The sequence below is a fragment of the Larus michahellis genome, chromosome 10 (assembly GCF_964199755.1).
Source record: "Larus michahellis chromosome 10, bLarMic1.1, whole genome shotgun sequence".
Taxonomy (NCBI): Eukaryota; Metazoa; Chordata; class Aves; order Charadriiformes; family Laridae; genus Larus; species Larus michahellis.
The window spans coordinates 653,407-671,147 of NC_133905.1; the positions used below are offsets into that span (position 1 = coordinate 653,407).

Sequence of the window (17,741 nt, forward strand, 5' to 3'; positions counted from 1 at the left end):
AGATTACATGCCTAGAACTAATCTTACATAGTAACTCACCGTTAACTTCAGCTTCATTTCATGGCTGAATATAAGCTGTATGTTTATTTTCGGCTGTACTAAAATTCATTGCTAATATTTATTCTGCAAATGTAGCTCTTTGGCATAGCTAGAAGGCTGAAAACCTGGATCACTGCTCGATTGATAGGAAACAGTATGGCTTCTACAACCCGGTATAAATAAGAACATGTTGGGAAGTCCTTAAGCTTTCCAAATTTTTTATTTCAGTTTGGTTTGTTTCTCTGCGGACCTTGTGTCATGACTTAACATGAAAACTGAAAATATTCTAACCCACCTAGAAGGAAGAGAAATAAAGCTATTTTACATTCCTATGCCAGAGGAGCGCAAAATAGCTTGTTATACAGTAGAAATTAGTTTCTATTGGTGCTTAATAGTCAATAGAAAAACGTGTATGGCAACAACACCAGTGACAGCTGATAGTAACAATCTGCTAGGAGACAGAAAATTCTCTTCAGTATAAATCAACAAAGCATCCAAATTCAGTACATTAACATCACTTGCACTTAAAAATACTAAGCGGTCTAGTTTATAATGTTTTTCTCCAGTATGAATTTTGCTGGTATTACTGAATGCTAGATCCTTCCTGTGCTCGTGACCATGCCTCCAGAACACAAACAGAACAAATATTTGCAGAGCAGAATGAAAATAATTGGTATAGAATGATAAACAGATGCACTAGAAATGGACAGTTAGTTAATTATTGGTACTGGTTAAATAACTCATTACTACAACTTAATTAAACTGTTAATAGTTAGCAACACATTTTCAGTACCGAAAACTGGAACTGCTTTGCAAAGCCATAGAATGTCAGTCAAATGCCTGAATGTATGAATGAATTAACATTCTTAGGAGACTAGAGAGTAAGAGAAATACATATAACTTGCTAAAGATTCACCTGTATTCTCTAAATGCCCCGGTCTCCACCTGCAAGCTCATTTAATCCTGCCAAATACTTTTTGCCCTCTTCCAAAATGATTCCTTTTGCTGTGAGTAATTGTAGCTATAGATTTGTCTATTCTGTGGTCAGTTATGCTTAGCTGCCTCCCTATACCTGTCCATATCTGGCTATATGTGTGTTACTCAAAAAACAAAGTCAAGGACGGCTCCCCTTGGCCAGGCTTTGGTTCTCGTGTGCACATGTCTGCAGTACAACTGACTGTGCCTGCGAGGCACACACGCATCTTGTTTGTACGGACAGACCTTGGCATGTATAATCCAGCAAACCTGTGATGCATTCGTCTAATACGCTTATAAAAAGTTGGTGCATGGCCAGAGTGATCAATAAGAGCCCTTCATTTCTGCGTACTGAGACTTTGCAGGTACGGTCGTCTCAGGTACAGTCAGTCGTGCAATGTCGTAGCCTGACTCCAGCCATGCTCGAAGTGCGCCCCATAGTCTATGTTACAGCGAGTCTGTCACTTCTGTGTGCTTGTTCTTTCTAGGAGCCATTTGCTATATCACTTCCTTAAAAGTTCTGTTCAAATACTTGAAAAAAAATAGTATAAAGGATGGGGAAGGGCTTATCTGGGGATTTTGACCAAGGCTATGTTGCAGATCAGTGGATTCAGCTAGGCTGAGGAAGGCAAGTTCAGATTAGATGCTTTATAAGAGAGATCTCTTCCTAATACAATACACCATTAGTCTCCTGAGGAGCTGCCAAGAGAGATTACAGATGAACATCAAAGCAAACGTTCACAAAAAGTTTAGAAACTAGATCTGGGGAGTCGATTGAAGAGCTTTTTGCCGCTGAGACTGAATCTGTAGACTGGTGAGCTGTTCTGGTGAGCTGTGGAGTTCCCGCTGTTTCCTACCGGGAACTGGGGGAACTGGGGCTGAAGAGATATCGGTGTTGGGCAGAGCAGGCTCTTTGACGCGCTGAGATGCTTCCTGCGACGGACTGGTCTCCCAACCAAGATGCTTTCCGACACTTAAAGCACTGGGAGAATATATCCCTGGTGCATTTGTACTGAATTTAAAGCCTGTGGTACTTTCTCACATGCATGCAGCCCATGTCAGACGTTATACTGAGACGAGCTTGTTTTGCATGGGAGAGGATTCATTTTGAGGCAAATTTTGTCACGGGTGAAAATGAGTTTAAACAGTATTGCATGTGGATTGGATTTCCCCATCCTTTTTATTGATGTGAAAGCAAGTCACAAAAAGAAGAAAATTAATTAAATTTAAATTAGCAAAAGCTGTCATATTATAGGTAAAAGTACTACTAGAAATACTGTCCTTAGTGAGATACATTGGGAAATATTATTATTGAGAAAATGAAGACAAGAGGAGACTCTGTTTTAATCGACTGTTAATGTATGACGTTACAGTATGTGACAATCAATTAGAGAATTTGATTGACAATCGATTAGAGAATTTGATTGACAACAATTAGAGAAAAAGCTTGCGTAACAGAATGTGTTGGGAGGGAGACGAGGCAACACAGCAGAAAGGGAAAGAGACAACTTAATGCCAGATAACTGAGGGGGGAAAAAAGTGTGTGAAAACAAAAGCAATGTTTTTGAATAGAAAACTGTTCCTAGTTTTCTGGCAAGCATTACTCATCAAGAGACCAAACTTGCCCAGCTGAATCATTCAATGGGACTCATAAAACAGGCACATACATTCTTGACATGCTACGAACTAGGCAATTTCGATACCCTCATATGGTACCTGCCTTTGAACTTTGAAATCTTTGAAATTTGGATTTTGTTCCACGCAGTGACACTGTAAAAATGGTAGGTTTTACTGCACTTGCTGTTTGCATATCTTTTGAGTTGTACTAAATTAACTGATGGAAGTGATTTTCATTTCTATCAGCATTGCAGAGCTGATAGAATAATGCAGGAAAGCGCCATGTTGTTTCATATTTACTGTTGTCATCATCACCTATCTTAGAAGGTGGCTAAGGACCACATCTTCACTTAAACAAGAATCTCATAGGAAATATGTGAAATGGTAACCTCTGTGGGATTTCCGCAGAGTCTAGAATCTGTCTTACTGGGTGACAATAAGATAGCAGAAGATACAGCCCAACATGAGCATCTGGGACACAACTAAAATTTGAACTGGTTGATGCTCAGGTATCACAGTGAGGGCATGACACCACTAAAAAAATAAAAATGTGCATAGCAAAGCTGGCTGTAAAGATGTCAACGTCCTTGTGCAGTAACAACAGTGCTGTATTGATACACTGACTAAGCGAATTTGCTTCAGCAGTGGAAAAAAAAGAGAGATGCTGTAATGTTGTTAGCAGGACTTTTATTTTTTTTAAATAGAGTCGCTCTTATGAACATAAGTGTATGTAAGTCATAGTAGCTTTTATTTTAATCTGTTTATTCCAAGTAACTAAAGGCGGTCTTTCAGCTTTTATGCATATACAGACATGTTTATGGCTTTGTTAGAAACTTACACGAACTTCCTTAGAAGTACATGAGACTCGGTGAAGGATTGTGTTTGCTTCTTTATTAAGGATGAGTTCACTTAACTGAGCCTAAGCTGCTTGCTAAAACATTGCTTTTACGCTAGTTACAGGTTCGTTGTTGTAAGCTGAAAGCATAGTACCTATTGCACCCATCACGTTTCTGCCCTCAAATCAGGTACGGGTGTACAGGCTATTGATAAATGTGCTGACTTGGGAGAGATCTGTCTGGTCTGTTCATTTAGATGATGAGGTAACCGTGGGGAAGTTCTATGCCACCTTCCTGATACAGGACTACTTTAGGAAATTCAAGAAACGCAAAGAACAAGGACTGGTGGGGAAATATCCTGCGAAGAATACCACGATTGCTCTGCAGGTGATTTTGTTTTTACATTTTTAACTAACCATTTTGTGAGCTTACTCGAAATAGCAGGTAGATGAATATTGGTGATTGTGCAGTGCCGCAAGGATTTTATTTAGCTGGGACACTTTTGGCCCTTACTCATCAGAAAGGTAAAACGTAATCCTGCTATTCTGTCTATAACAAGGTAAGTGCAAAACGTTATTCTCTGTGGATTACTTAAATGGTAGCAACAGTTATAAAAGTTCTTAGCAAGTCTAGTTGGTACATCACAGTCTAAAGTTGCTGATGTAAAATCAGATAAATGAAGTTCTGAATTATCATTTCCATCCTTTGTTTTGCTTTAACTGTTTAATTCCTTGTGTTCCTACAATGCTGTAAGCCAGTTCTCGGAAAACTTCCTAATATGCACAATCTTAAAGAGGTTTTTATATGGTATCATTTTTCTTCTTAATTCTCATTGTTCTTTTTCTTTTCCTTTTACGATTACTGGTGAAATACCTTCCTATCAGCATTTTTTTAATATTTGTATTATTCTATTGTATTTGTATTACCAGTATTTTTAATATTTTTGACCTTCACATTCATCAGTTTCTTCTATAGGCAGTAATAACAGCATACGGCGTTAATGTCATGTACTTCTCTCTGTCTCTTAAAACAAGCTATCAAATGGAAACCAGGACACTAGATTTGGCCATCTGTCTCTCAAGAGGCCTGCAGCAAGCAGTCCATAGAGTTCATAGGATCTAAAGAGTATCTTCTGAGCATTTCGTTCCAGCGATACCCTTTGTATTATGAGCTTTGAAACAGGCAAATGGAAGGCTGTCCTCAAATAATTCCAGACATCATACACTGCACCATTTTTATTGGATTGGGACTTTTTGAATTTCAGTTAGGGCTAAGCACATGCTTACAAATGTAGATATTTAATGTTTCTGTTAGCTTTTTATTCTGGTGCCAAAATTTAGGAATATGTTGTGAAAATCCCTTTCTAAAAGGGGAGGAATACGTTAACCTGATTCAGATACTGTTGTCTTTGTTAAAAATGCTGCAGGTTTGTACTTTGATCCAGCAGAGTGATCTTTGCTGTCTTAAGTGGGTAATTTGTTTCATTCCTATTTCCTGAGAATGTCTCTGCTCTGAAGCATCTGTTCCAAGTCACCGTAAGCAGAAGAGATGCAACAGGCGGAGAAAGACTATCACAACTCTTGCTGTTGACGTGTGAGCACGTGGCTTGCCAGGACAGTATGAGCTGTATTTGCATATCATGAGAGAAGGGAAAATTATGGGGAATGGAAGGGATAAAAAGACTGGAAACAGTTGAGAGAGAAATGAAAGACATCAGATTTTTAGGAAGGACTTTGCAGATTTCATTTCGGAAGTATTTGAGCATAAGAAGTTCGAACTTAGTTTTAAGCGGCAGTATTACAGTTTTCCATTTGTGTTTTTAAGTTGCACACGTAACAATATAGAAACAAACACCAACTTTCTAAATGTGAGTGTGCTCTGTTGTTTATTATCAGATTGCACTTCCTTTTCAGTAATGAAGATGGAGTGCAAGATGAAACTGGAAAGAATTAGCTCTTCCTCTGTCTTTAGACAAATATTCTTCAATTAGGAACAGGTAAAAAAATGGCCATGAATCTCTGCTAGGAATCTGCAAGGGCTTACGGGATTTGAGGCATGGCACTCCTGGGTTTTTTTTGCTGATTAAAACAATGCTCCTGTGGTAATAAAATGAGCCAGGCTCTAGTAGATGGGACGGTTATTTCTTTCTTTCTCCCCATTTTCCTCTGTTCTACTTTTGTCTTCCTAACAAATCAGTAGTAACTCAACTTGAATTACCAAATAAAAGTTGAAATGCCATTTCAAAGAAAGCTGAAACCTCTGGTTGGGAAAAAGCCCAGTCTTACAGGTTTTCAGTCCAGCAGGTAAAGGAATAATATAATTCAATATGGGAAGCTACAGCAAGTCAGATTCAAAGTCAAAATGCCATGTTTGTTGGAATACTTAATTATACGAGGTTTAAAACAGACCTGGGTATCTTTCTGAAAGAGATGTTGTGTTACAACAAGGAATTGATTTCTTCTGATCGGTCCCCCCGAGAACAGTCCTGTGGGATGTATGGTAGGGAAGGCAGTATAAATGATCATGGCAGGGATCCTTTTGGCATTATGGTGTATAAACATCTGATATCTCTCCATTTTCAGCTTCTTCATTCCAGGCTTGCTTGTGCAAACCTAAATGCTTACAAAACTTAAATGTTTTCAAAACCCTATGTTCTTAACAACTATTTTTGGCTGCATAATTTATGGGTATACCATCAGACTTCTTTTTCAACTGCACAAATTTGTTGAACGATCTGTGAAAGGCTTGTAATTATGAAGATGTTACTTCAGTTCTTGGAGAGCTAATAGTAGCTATTTTCCCGTTTATTCTCTTAAATGCTCTAACTTAACCAGTGTTTGCAGATCTCTCTGGTAAACAATATACTAAGAAAAGCAGAAACCTGCAATATCATTCTTTCTCTCATGCAATTTCTTAGGGAAATTGTGACGACTGTTATGTCAATGGGTGCCGCAATTCCGTTGTAAACACTGAAGGAACTTCCTATAGAAATCACAGTGGACTCACATCTTTATTACCCAGTTCATCCAGATGAATTTACTGTTTGTTTATACATCTCTGCATAAATTAATCATACGAAGTGTGCGTACAGTATTCCAGCACCTGACTTTGCTTACGAAGCTATGGGTGGAACAGACTGTGAAGAAAAAGAAGTTCTAAATTAGTCAGCCTTCTTTCCTCTACGGAGGGGAAGAATATCCTCCGCTACACCTGAGTTCCTGTCATTGAAATCTGCAGTAAGGATGGGACCTTTATTTTTATTCTTGGCTGTATTTACCTTATTTTTTTGTTGTTTTGAGAACTTTATTTTTGAAACTAGAAACTTCCTGTAACCAGAGCAGGGATGTGACTTCAGCAGCAGCTTTTCGTTAGTTTCTCCTTTAAACTAGTTAAGATTTCACAGTATCTAGTAGTCTTGATAATACCACTGCAAACAGCTTCTGCTTTCTGGACTGCTAGAAGAGATGAGAGCAGCATCCTTTGCCTGAATTTTAGTTGGTTGCATGTGACCAAAACTTGCCTACTCTATCAAGGGAATGCAGCCCCTCACTATTTTGGGGCCAGAACCTAGACCCAGCTGGAGTAAAGAAAACAGCTTCTTCTGATACTGGGTTTGAGAAACGTCTGGGGAGGAGAAGGAACAATAAAAGTTCGGGTTGAGTCAGGAAATTAGAATGGAGCTCCCTGCAAACCTGGATTTGCTTTGTGAATGCCGGAGCGTGCTGCAGGCAGGAAACCATCGCCTTTCTCCACGATAATTGCACTCAGGCTGGTTTTCATTCTGCTCAGCTTGGTTTTTCCTCAAGGATGCGGCGTTCGCTGTTAGCTTAGCCCAGGCTGCTCTTTGGGTACTTGTAGTCAGGGAAGAGGAGGCACTCCAGGAGGTGAAGTGAGTCTCTGGAGATCATCTACTCAGGCTGTTGAATAAAGTCGTCTTGCCACGAAGTTTCTGCTTCCTCCTGACTCACAAAAGGACACTTCAAATTATAATCAACAGCAGTTTGTCTAACCTTGCATATTGTCACCAAAAACATCTCCAGAAATTAAATACCAATGTCCCTTGGAACTACAACAGTCTGTCTTCTGCAGGCCCGGGGGTTTCACTCCTTGTGGAGGGAAGAAAAGCAAGTGGCTCTGAAGTGGTAGGTGACCAGTTCAGGTTGGCTAGCTGCTGTCGGTTTTGGGGTGGTATAGATGCTCCAGGAGAAGAAAAATTCCTTGGGGCTCACAGTGCCTTTCATGTGCTATTGACTGAGACTTAAGCAGTGAGAACAAGTGTATTTTCTTGGTAAAATCACAAAAAAATTATATTTATAGCAGTAGTTTAACAGATGTCTTTTTGTAGTGATGGAAACTTGTATTGAGCCAAACAGTCGTCACATTGCTAGTAAAATAAATGTTAAGTGAAGCATGAACAAGTTTAATTACTTTCATCTAGTACTTAGAGAGAATGAATTAATTCTACGCTATTTTTCCTAGGGAAGATACTTACTGTAAACTGTAACATTTGCATCTATATTTCATATTTATTTACATATAACCCTCTTTGTTAATAGATGCAAATAGAAGTTAAAGGCTATTTCCCTTCACATCACAAGTACACAAAAAGCACCGACTCATTGAGCTGAACTTGATTTTGGGAACACGTTTCAGATTAAAGTAATTATGCTTTTTTCTCACGGAGAATTTTGTAAGTAATACCAACCCTGCAGTAAACAACAAAAGAAAAAATGAAAAAACCTTTCAGTAGGTATCAGCTGAGGGGTTAATATGTTGCTCGAGTTCGATTTAATTGTGCTTCCAAGGTCATGTTGTGTTCCCAGAAAGGCTCAGCTTGAAGGGAGCCTGGGTCTGAGGGGAAGCACAGAGCCCTCGTGTAGATGTGGAGCAGAGCACGCAGCTTCGGGGTGAGAAGATGGGCTCCAGGCAGAGGCAGAGCACTGGGGGAGCCGGGTTCGACCACTGTGTCTCTTACCTTCACTGCTATAGCGTAGGTCTATTCGGCTGTTTTTCTGCATGCTTATTCTCTTATCTTAGTCGTTCCTGCATTGTATTCTGTTCATACTAACGCCAGTTTATTTTTATGTTAAAGTGTCAGCGTAGCTTTGGGGGTTTTTTCTTCTTTTGGTTTTCTTTGCTATAAAATAAGCAGGTCGTAAAAACATGTTCATTATCTACAAATATAATGGTTTATATGGACATTTTCAGAGTCACAGGCTTTCAGTATTCTGGAGCTCTGAAGACCTAAGTATTTAGAATTCATGTTTCTACTTTATTTCAGATCTAGTGAGTTTATAAAGCAGTATATTTAAATATCCATCATTCTTCTAAAATCTGTGAAGCAAAGCTTACAAGTGTCTCTTCCATTTTCCTGGTATCACTGTAAGATGCCTCAAAAGAGGGAGCACTGTGTATTTTACATGACCCAAAATAGTTTAGGTGAAAGTGATTCTTTTTATTTAAATAAGGGTATCATGCTTGCAGTTCTTAAATTAAGCTTAAATCGCATGTATATGTAGGTTGCACCGTACCTCAGATGGATGTGGGCTCAGTTTGGGTACAGGGAAAATTATCTTTTTGTAGTTTTAGTATTTATAAGCATTTAAATATTTTTCTAAAAGTCATGACTCTGGATTCTTGCATTATACACAAATTTCTTAATATAAGACATATATCTAAAATGGTGTTACTCTTTTATGCATACTATAGATGTAGAAAAATGATTTAAAATCTATTTGGCATTTGTTAAAAGTAGGCTTTAAAATGTTTCACTGTTTAGTGTTTTAATGTTTAACTTAACTTTTAAATGTTTTGATGTTATGGCGTGAGGTGCTTTTAAAGCATCTTTAAGCTTCTCTCTCTCTAAATAACCAGTTCAGAAATACAGTTTTTAGTCATATGACATTTTTTTTCTCGCTGAGGGACTTCTACAGCTCTGTTATTTCAGCATTTGAAAGCACATGTGTGTCAGAGACAGGGGTGTCATTAATTGTCTCTTGAGATGCTATTTAGGACACAGCCCTGGTGTATTAGTGCCTTGTGCTGTCTTGAAAACATTGCAGGTGCTATTATGGCTCATAAAGCACAGCTGCACCGAATTATCATGTTAATTTGAAGTCATCTCGTGCATTTACAGGAAAGCCTATTTAAGGATGTGCCTGGGTTTATTATGTGATTATGTTGCTCAGCACACTGTGTCACTGGTTTGCTAACGAGCCATTGGACTGATAATGGCTCATCTTTCTCATGCCTACAAGAAAAATGAAATTTTGCAGAGAAAGGGTCTGAATAAGAAATAACAACTTTTGCAAACTTCTAGTGAAATCTCTAGAATAGAATTAGAGGCAATCAAACACAGTAGCATTAATCTCTTCTTCCCCCGCTTCAAAGAAACAACAACAAAATAGAAAAAACTGAGTAGAAACAACAGGTGTCCTCTTGCAGAACAGCATGAATAATTCACTGGTGCAGTTGTGATCAATGGTATCCTTGTAGGACCGGTGCCTAAATGCCTCTTGAATGTTTTATCTGTTCTGTTAGACTCTTTCATCTTCCAATGTCTTTGATGAAAGCAAAATTTGCTAAAAGGTATAGGATAAATGCACATAAATATTAACACCCATGTGAGGAAAAAAAAATAATGTATTTTTTTCCAGTTACAGGTACATCAGACAAGGATATTTGGGTATAGCAAATAATAATGCTCTGTGTTGGAAAGTTAGAGATGAACAGAACTGAACAATTTTGTGTTCTGCAATATACTGGGATTATTAAACATGGTTTCTTAGAAATGTTATCCGCCTGACTGATTTAACAGCCTGTGAACCAGGCGGGCTTTCAGTCTGGTGAGCTCAGGTAGATATTAGATGTATATATGGTGGCGGAGCTCGCCCCTTGCTTTTTGAAATTACGTGAATTGTATTTTGGTCCTCAAAAAATGGCAAATAAATCAGTATTTATTATTCACATTTCCACTTATTTAGGAAAAAATTTTAAAGGTGTTTTTTTACTGCTGAAATGGCATAAAAAAATCTTGAAGCTTCCTATAAGGAAAGGCAAGAATTCTCTGGACATGAGAAAATCTTCAGGAATTAAGAATCTGCCATAAAGACTAAGGAGATAAGGGAGACTAGAGAGAGTGTGACCCCGTTGGTAATCTTTACCAACCAAAGGAAATGTTACGAAAGCTCTTATATCAGTCTTTGGTGTCTACTTGTTTTTCTGTTTGGGGAAAGGAAAGAGGATTTAGCTGTGATTTCCTCTCCTCTGCAGCTCTCTTAAGCCCTACTCAAAGACTGTGAGGAAGTAATTGCTGTATACCACTTAAACTTAACTTTTTTTTTTTTTTTAAACCATTGTGGCATGGTGCTTCAGGAATGTGGCGAGTCTTGAATCGTTGTATTTAATAACAACAAAAGGTCTTATAAAGTTCTACTTAGGGAAATAATTGCCTCCTAAGAACTTAAGCAGTCGTAGTGAAACAGAAACAAGCAGGCCTCTGGCAAATGTAGACAAATCACTACCCAGGCTGCCTTTTTGAAAAGTCTCATCTACTCAGGTTCTCTTCTAAGAAAAGAAATTATCTCAAATTTAAATAGAAAAGTTTTTAGAACTTCACAAGTGAAGAACATCGTATACTCCCATTGCCCCCTCGTGTGTTCTAATGTCTCTAACGTTCTTGCTGGGTAGACTAAAATGGACAACGTTATACAGGGAAACGCGTGCCAGGAGGACTCTACTTCCTGGTAAACTAGTGGAGAGATGTGGGAAGGCTGGTTTGAAATTTGTGTGTGTTCTTCTATTTAAGAGATCTTTGATTTGGTTCTGAAGTGCTTGAAAGTGAAGTCAAATGTTTTATTAGTCCATGCTACCTCTGTGATCTTCACAGAAGACACGAAGTGTGTTCAGAGGAGGGATGTTCCTACTGACTTATAAGTACCAGTTCCTGCATTTTCACATCAGCCCCCCCCTTCAGTGGTAGCTGACTGATCTCATTGAGAATTGTCTTATCAGTAAGAGCTCAGTGTGAGGATTTGTCTCACTACGTGGTATTTTCCTGTTCTAAAAATTGTTCTTAGAATGCTTAGAATATTTTTAGATTACACCAGGTAAAATGAGATAGTTCTGGGGAATAATCACATTAATGATAGAGTTCACAAAATTGTTGTAGATCCTTCTGTTAGAGCAAATGAACTGAGAAATATTTTAATTCTGCAGGCAGATGTTGCTTGTAGAACCTGTGGCTTCTGTACTGGTTGTGAGTGAATAAAGCTGATCAGTTTAGTTTAACTAAAATATACTTTCACATAGGGCGATCCAGGTTTTAGTCTTCCATTGCTGACTGTGTCATTGCAAGAGATCTGTTGCGTGAAAATGAGTATTACTGAGGAGAGATGAGATGATAAAAGCAGCGTGCTTTCTCTTGAATAAAGGAGTAATTCACCAAGAAGTAAACCAGAAAACAGTTGGAAATATAGTCAAAATTAAATTGCTATTGAAAATGTTGCTGCCAAACACATGGTTTTTCTCAGCTTTTAGCCATATATTTATGGGACTATGTCACTATTAGCAGCCAGGTATCAGCTGAGGGGTTAATATGTTGCTCGAGTTCGATTTAATTGTGCTTCCAAGGTCATGTTGTGTTCCCAGAAAGGCTCAGCTTGAAGGGAGCCTGGGTCTGAGGGGAAGCACAGAGCCCTCGTGTAGATGTGGAGCAGAGCACGCAGCTTCGGGGTGAGAAGATGGGCTCCAGGCAGAGGCAGAGCACTGGGGGAGCCGGGCTCGACCACTGTGTCTCTTACCTTCACTGCTATAGCGTAGGTCTATTCGGCTGTTTTTCTGCATGCTTATTCTCTTATCTTAGTCGTTCCTGCATTGTATTCTGTTCATACTAACGCCAGTTTATTTTTATGTTAAAGTGTCAGCGTAGCTTTGGGGTTTTTTTCTTCTTTTGGTTTTCTTTGCTATAAAATAAGCAGGTAGAGAGTGTGAAACGCAAATACCTGTTCTTGCTGATGATTGAATAACCAAAATATAACAGTAATCCTCTGCTAAATAAATACTGCCATTGCCTCTGTGAAATAAATAGAGGGCTTTGGTCTTCTACTTTGAAATCCGTACCTTAAAGTGTTAATTTTACTTTCCTTTAGCACCTTACAAAATGATGACTTTAGCAACCTTGCTGAGGTCTTGACTATGCAATTAGCATAAGAAGTGGGAGAAAGCACAATGTATTCATGAAAGGTATATTGTATATTAACTCACTAGTAGGTAATTTTTAGAGCCTTGTTCAATTACAGCATAACTCTCAAAGTTCATCCCTGAGGAAGAAAATATAATTGCCAAATACATGTAGCTAATATGATCAGTCAAGCGTTGCTTTCAGGAAGTCAGATATTGGTATGAGTGAATCCTGGAGAGGAGCCTGTAGGAAATCTGCACTGTTAGATACAAAGCTTTTTGGTTCATCCCTTCCCAGCTTCTGATTGCCCACACTGCATAAATGCCATTTTGCTCTCCAGCAAACCAGGTGTTTCTGTTTAGAGCTGAACCTGGCAGCAGTGCTGTGGTGTACTCCAGGGAACGTGTGTGACGGGCTGTGCGAATGGGACCAAGCCACCTTTGGTGCCCTCCGAGGTCCTTCAGCTCCTTCTGGAGCTGTGAAACGTGCAAAATTCTCTACACAGCTTCATGCCACCCCAGGACGAGTAAGACGCGATGTCATGCCGTAGAAGTACAGCTCTGATGGGGCTGGGACAGCCCTCATCTGCATCAAAAAATGCAGAAAAGTAATAAATCAGGCTTTTAGGTTATAATCAGGAATTCAGCGAAGTGCTGTGCATGATTATTAGTAGTATAAGTGCAGTGTTAGTAATGGGCTAAACAAACAAATCTTTGATTTCTTCTGAACGTGAGGAGTTTAAAAAAAGAGTTAGGAAGAACGAGATTGCGTTTTTTGCTTCAGACCATGACAGCCAGAGTTAAAACGGGAAAAATGTCTCCTTTTTGAAGTAAGGTCAGCCTAAACAAGAGCACTGAATTCTTGGCCCCGAGCGTGATGTCTGCTTTGTCTCTCATGTGCCGGTCTGTCCGTGGCAGTTCCAGCCTTATCCCTTTTCCTGAAGGTTGTTTCCTGTCCCAGGCTTGAGAGGAGCATGAACCGACATACGCTGAGGTCCGTGCTGCTGTAGCTACATGGTTTTCTGTCCTAAACCAAAGCTTTCAGTCAAATATCTGTATATCCCAGTGCAGTGCAGATGAGCTGGAATTATTTCACTGCTTTCTTTTCCATCTGAGCTCCGCTAAAACTGCTGTTGCTATAGCAAAGATCTCCCTGTGTTTCCTTTGTGGACACAGGCTGCAAACATGTTTTTAACATTAAATGTACATCTCATTGAAATGCATTTTATTATAGTTCTTGCTGATTACTTTTAACTTATTATAAGATGAATCTTACTTCCTTAGGGTTCCATAAACATCAGTGGTCTTTTAGTCAGGATCCTACACTGTGATAATGAAGACGCGATCACCTCAGCAGGGTTGTACTGGAATATAAGGCTTTTATTAATAACAGTAAAGGGACATATAGTAGGATGCATCCTCTGTGGATGTCAGGATACAAAAACTTGTTAACTGTCCTTTAAAATAAATTTACACGCCTGTAATTAAAGAACGAAAGAGAATATGCATTCCTAATGTATTATGATATTGTCATTGATTTAGGCAGGACTAAGGACACTTCATGATATTGGCCCTGAAATACGCCGAGCTATATCCTGTGACTTGCAAGATGATGAACCAGACGAAAACAATCCAGAGGAGGAGGAAGATGTTTATAAAGTAATGTCAGAACACAGCTATGTGAATTGTTTTATCATATAATATGAGATTAAAGAATGAGCTTATTCCTGAATATGGAATAATAATAATAATAACAACAACAATAATTAGCCCCCTCAAACCAGAACAATATGAATATTTTATAAATAAATATATTTTTCATATCTATGGATAAAACTCGTATTACCAGGATACTTGCATCCCATCATAAATTTAGGGAGCTGTTCCTGCAGGGTGATTCTCCTGCCCCTAATTCTTTCTTGTTAATTCTTGGTTTTTTCTTAAGCAAATCCCAAGACAAGGTATGAACCTTCCCATCTCAAATTTTGACAGCAGCAAGGTTAAACTGGAAGTGTCTTAACTTCTGCAGTGGCAGATAGGAAGAAAATGAAATTCTATGCAGCCAAACCGCAACAGACACAGAGCTGCATATTTTAAAATGAGTGCCTGGAGTTACGCAGGAGTCAACTAAATATAAATGCCATTTCCAATTTCCTGTGAGGGCTATCAATAAGAACCAATCAGAAAAAAAGATCAGTTTTCCTCTTTTGCACTACAGATATCCAGCCTAATGGTGAATGTGTAAAGTTGGTATTATAATCAGGAGCGAAGTGCAAGCCGTTTGTCAGCCAGCAGGAAAGCTTAATTTTTCACAAGCATTTCAGAAGAAGCAGATGTAAAAGCATGCTTCTGCAGTAATTGTGGCCTTTGCGAAAAGAAAGGAGGATGTGGCACTGGAGACAGTGCTGCAGCTAGCACCAGTAGATGCATTTCTCTGCCAACCATCATTACCTCCTGTCTTCCCTAGATTGAGCTTCAGGACAGACTGCTGTCATCCAGGACCCACACCTGGCTAGACAGGGAGGCTACACAGTCTGGGTCAGATGTAAAAGAGAGCTGCATGGCATAGTCATAACTTAGCACTCCATTCTCGCTTTCACCACCCATTACACTCCTCAGGGCTGATAAAGAGTTACTCCTCTTTCTTGTACCTCTGCAAGAAGAAAGAACGGAGGCACTGAAGCCTAATGTTACCTACTTGAGATATGCTTGCGAGCTGTTGCATGGCACTCCATCCTGTCTGAGTGACGCCTGGTGCAAACTGACGCTCTGGGAGAATAGGAGAGAATTCCACCAAAGCGTTCACAAAAATTAAGCAGACACATCCCTTTCTGAGGAAGTTGGTGCATGTTCATGTATGGTAATCTGGATTTCTCCTGGGTAATAAAATGTGGAGAAAGCTGGATGTCACACTTAGTTATATGGAAAAAGAATAATGATCACAGCATAATGTTGATTTGACTCTGAAATACAAATATTGTCATTATCACAATCACATCTCTATCACTTCAGGAGATCTCATCTGAAGCATCATAAAATTAGAAAGAAAAATCACAGATTATTTGAATTGCTACTTTTGAATGCATGTAGGAGAGAAAAGTAAGTTATCACTGTCAAAAACATGTTCTGTGTAAGGTATCTGATGTAATGTTTTCTTTCTCTTCCCCTAAAACAGAGGAACGGTGCCCTCTTTGGCAACCACATAAACCATATTAGCAGTGACAGACGAGATTCATTTCAACAGATCAACACCACACACCGTCCCTTACATGTTCAGCGGCCTTCCATTCCATCTGCAAGTGATACCGAGAAAAACATATATTCTCAGGCAGGAAATTCTGTATACCACAATCATCACAATCACAACTCGGTAGGAAAGCAAGTTCCAAACTCAACAAACGCCAATCTCAATAATGCCAACGTGTCCAAAGTTGTCCACGGAAAACACACAAATTTTGGAAATCATGAGCATAGATCTGAGAACGGTTACCATTCTTACTCCAGAACGGATTATGAGAAGCGTAGAAGGCCAAGCAGTAGGAGGTAAACTTACAAATATGTATTTGCTTTTAAATAAATGTATATATTATAAATAGACTATAAGAAAACTTATGCTACGTGAAACTGATTTGTATATTTATCTTCATTTCTGTTGCCTACTGATGTATGAAACGTATTTAAAATACAGCTCTGACGTATGAGAAATCTATGTAACTGTAATAAAGTGTGAAAGTAGTAATTTTCTTTAAGGTGAAATTAGTTTCAGCACAGACATTGTAATCAGCAATGAATTTCTCTAAACTACCTTATTTTGAAATATCTTTCTCCTTATTGTCATGGCTTACCTGGATAGAACGCGCTACTATGAAACATATATTAGGTGAGTTGATATTGTTCTGACATAATTGAAGAGGACAAAGTATTTTTTTCTTTTTCCCTTTTGTCTTTTTCTTTTTTCCTTCTACAATAGAATTTTCAAAATTAACTGTATGACAGTGCATATGCCAAATAACTTAAGTGACAATTTCGAAGTTGGATTTTCCACTGCCTGCTCTAAAAGGGTAAACTTCTGGTAAAGTTCAAAATTATTCAAGCCATTTTAAAAGTCCAGGCAGTTTTCAACAGACGAGAGATCACACCTGGTAGATCGCATCTGCGGTAGACCTTGTTGAAACTTGACTTGCAAAGACTGGAAAAACCACTGGGTTTGGCTTTGATAACTATTAATGTGTACAGTTCCATTTATAGGGGACCCAAAATCTTTCCTAGTCTTATGTCTGAATATTTTCTAAGACAACTTTTTAAAGTAGGATGTATTGTGTTGTTTGAAGTGCATTGCTCAATGAACTTTCGGCGCTAGTTTTTAATGTCAGGATTTGCACATCCATTTCAGATTTTTCTTGGAATAACTCAGTGAGTGCTTCTTAATATTTTGGCCATTTGGCAAACTGCAGACATTTGAGAGGGGCTGTGTTTCTTCAAAATACTCCAAATTTATATTTTGTAAAAATGTCTTAAATGTATTTGACTTCACTGAGCATCCCCATATTAATTATTTTCCTATTTGTACCATAAGGAAATAAAGGGAGGTCATCTTTAAGAAACGCATAAAATAGTCATGTTCTGAACTGCGGTTCTACAGAGTTTACTATAACACCACATTCTGACGACAAGAGCATTGCTAATGCTTGCCTTTTTTATTTTTTTCTTGGAAGCATATTAAAAGAACTATGTATAAAATATACAATATATAATTTATATAAATAAAATAAATATTTGCTTGCTACTTACAGATCTGACTCTGGTGATGGGCGTCGACCTACTATTCGCCGTGAAGAACGTGAAGTTCAAGACTATTGCAATGATGATCATTATTTGGGAGAGCAGGAATATTTTAGTGGAGAAGAATATTATGAGGAAGACAGTATGTTGTCAGGAAACAGGTGAGGATATTTGTTAAACTGGGAAAAACATTTCAATAAATGAGTTGCATATCCGTAAATGCTTTGCTAAGCACACTTACACTGGAAATTCTCTAATTAAGTTAATATTCCACAACTGCTGGCAAGTGAAATGGTGAATAGACTAGTGTGT

The 17,741-nt window shown here is 38.5% G+C and overlaps 1 protein-coding gene across 7 annotated transcripts in view; it reads left to right on the top strand.

Annotated features, from left to right (window-relative positions):
• CACNA1D (calcium voltage-gated channel subunit alpha1 D) overlaps positions 1-17,741 on the top strand; it is a 201,981-nt gene that overhangs the window by 172,924 nt on the left and 11,316 nt on the right. For 6 of the 7 annotated variants that reach the window (XM_074603344.1, XM_074603345.1, XM_074603350.1 and 3 more), the window contains 5 exons: positions 3,724-3,854; positions 14,190-14,306; positions 15,823-16,190; positions 16,501-16,527; positions 17,441-17,590. In XM_074603344.1, coding sequence (XP_074459445.1) covers positions 3,724-3,854; positions 14,190-14,306; positions 15,823-16,190; positions 16,501-16,527; positions 17,441-17,590 — 793 coding nt within the window. The remainder of the gene's footprint in view (positions 1-3,723; positions 3,855-14,189; positions 14,307-15,822; positions 16,191-16,500; positions 16,528-17,440; positions 17,591-17,741) is intronic. The other variant, XM_074603347.1, reaches the window with a different exon arrangement.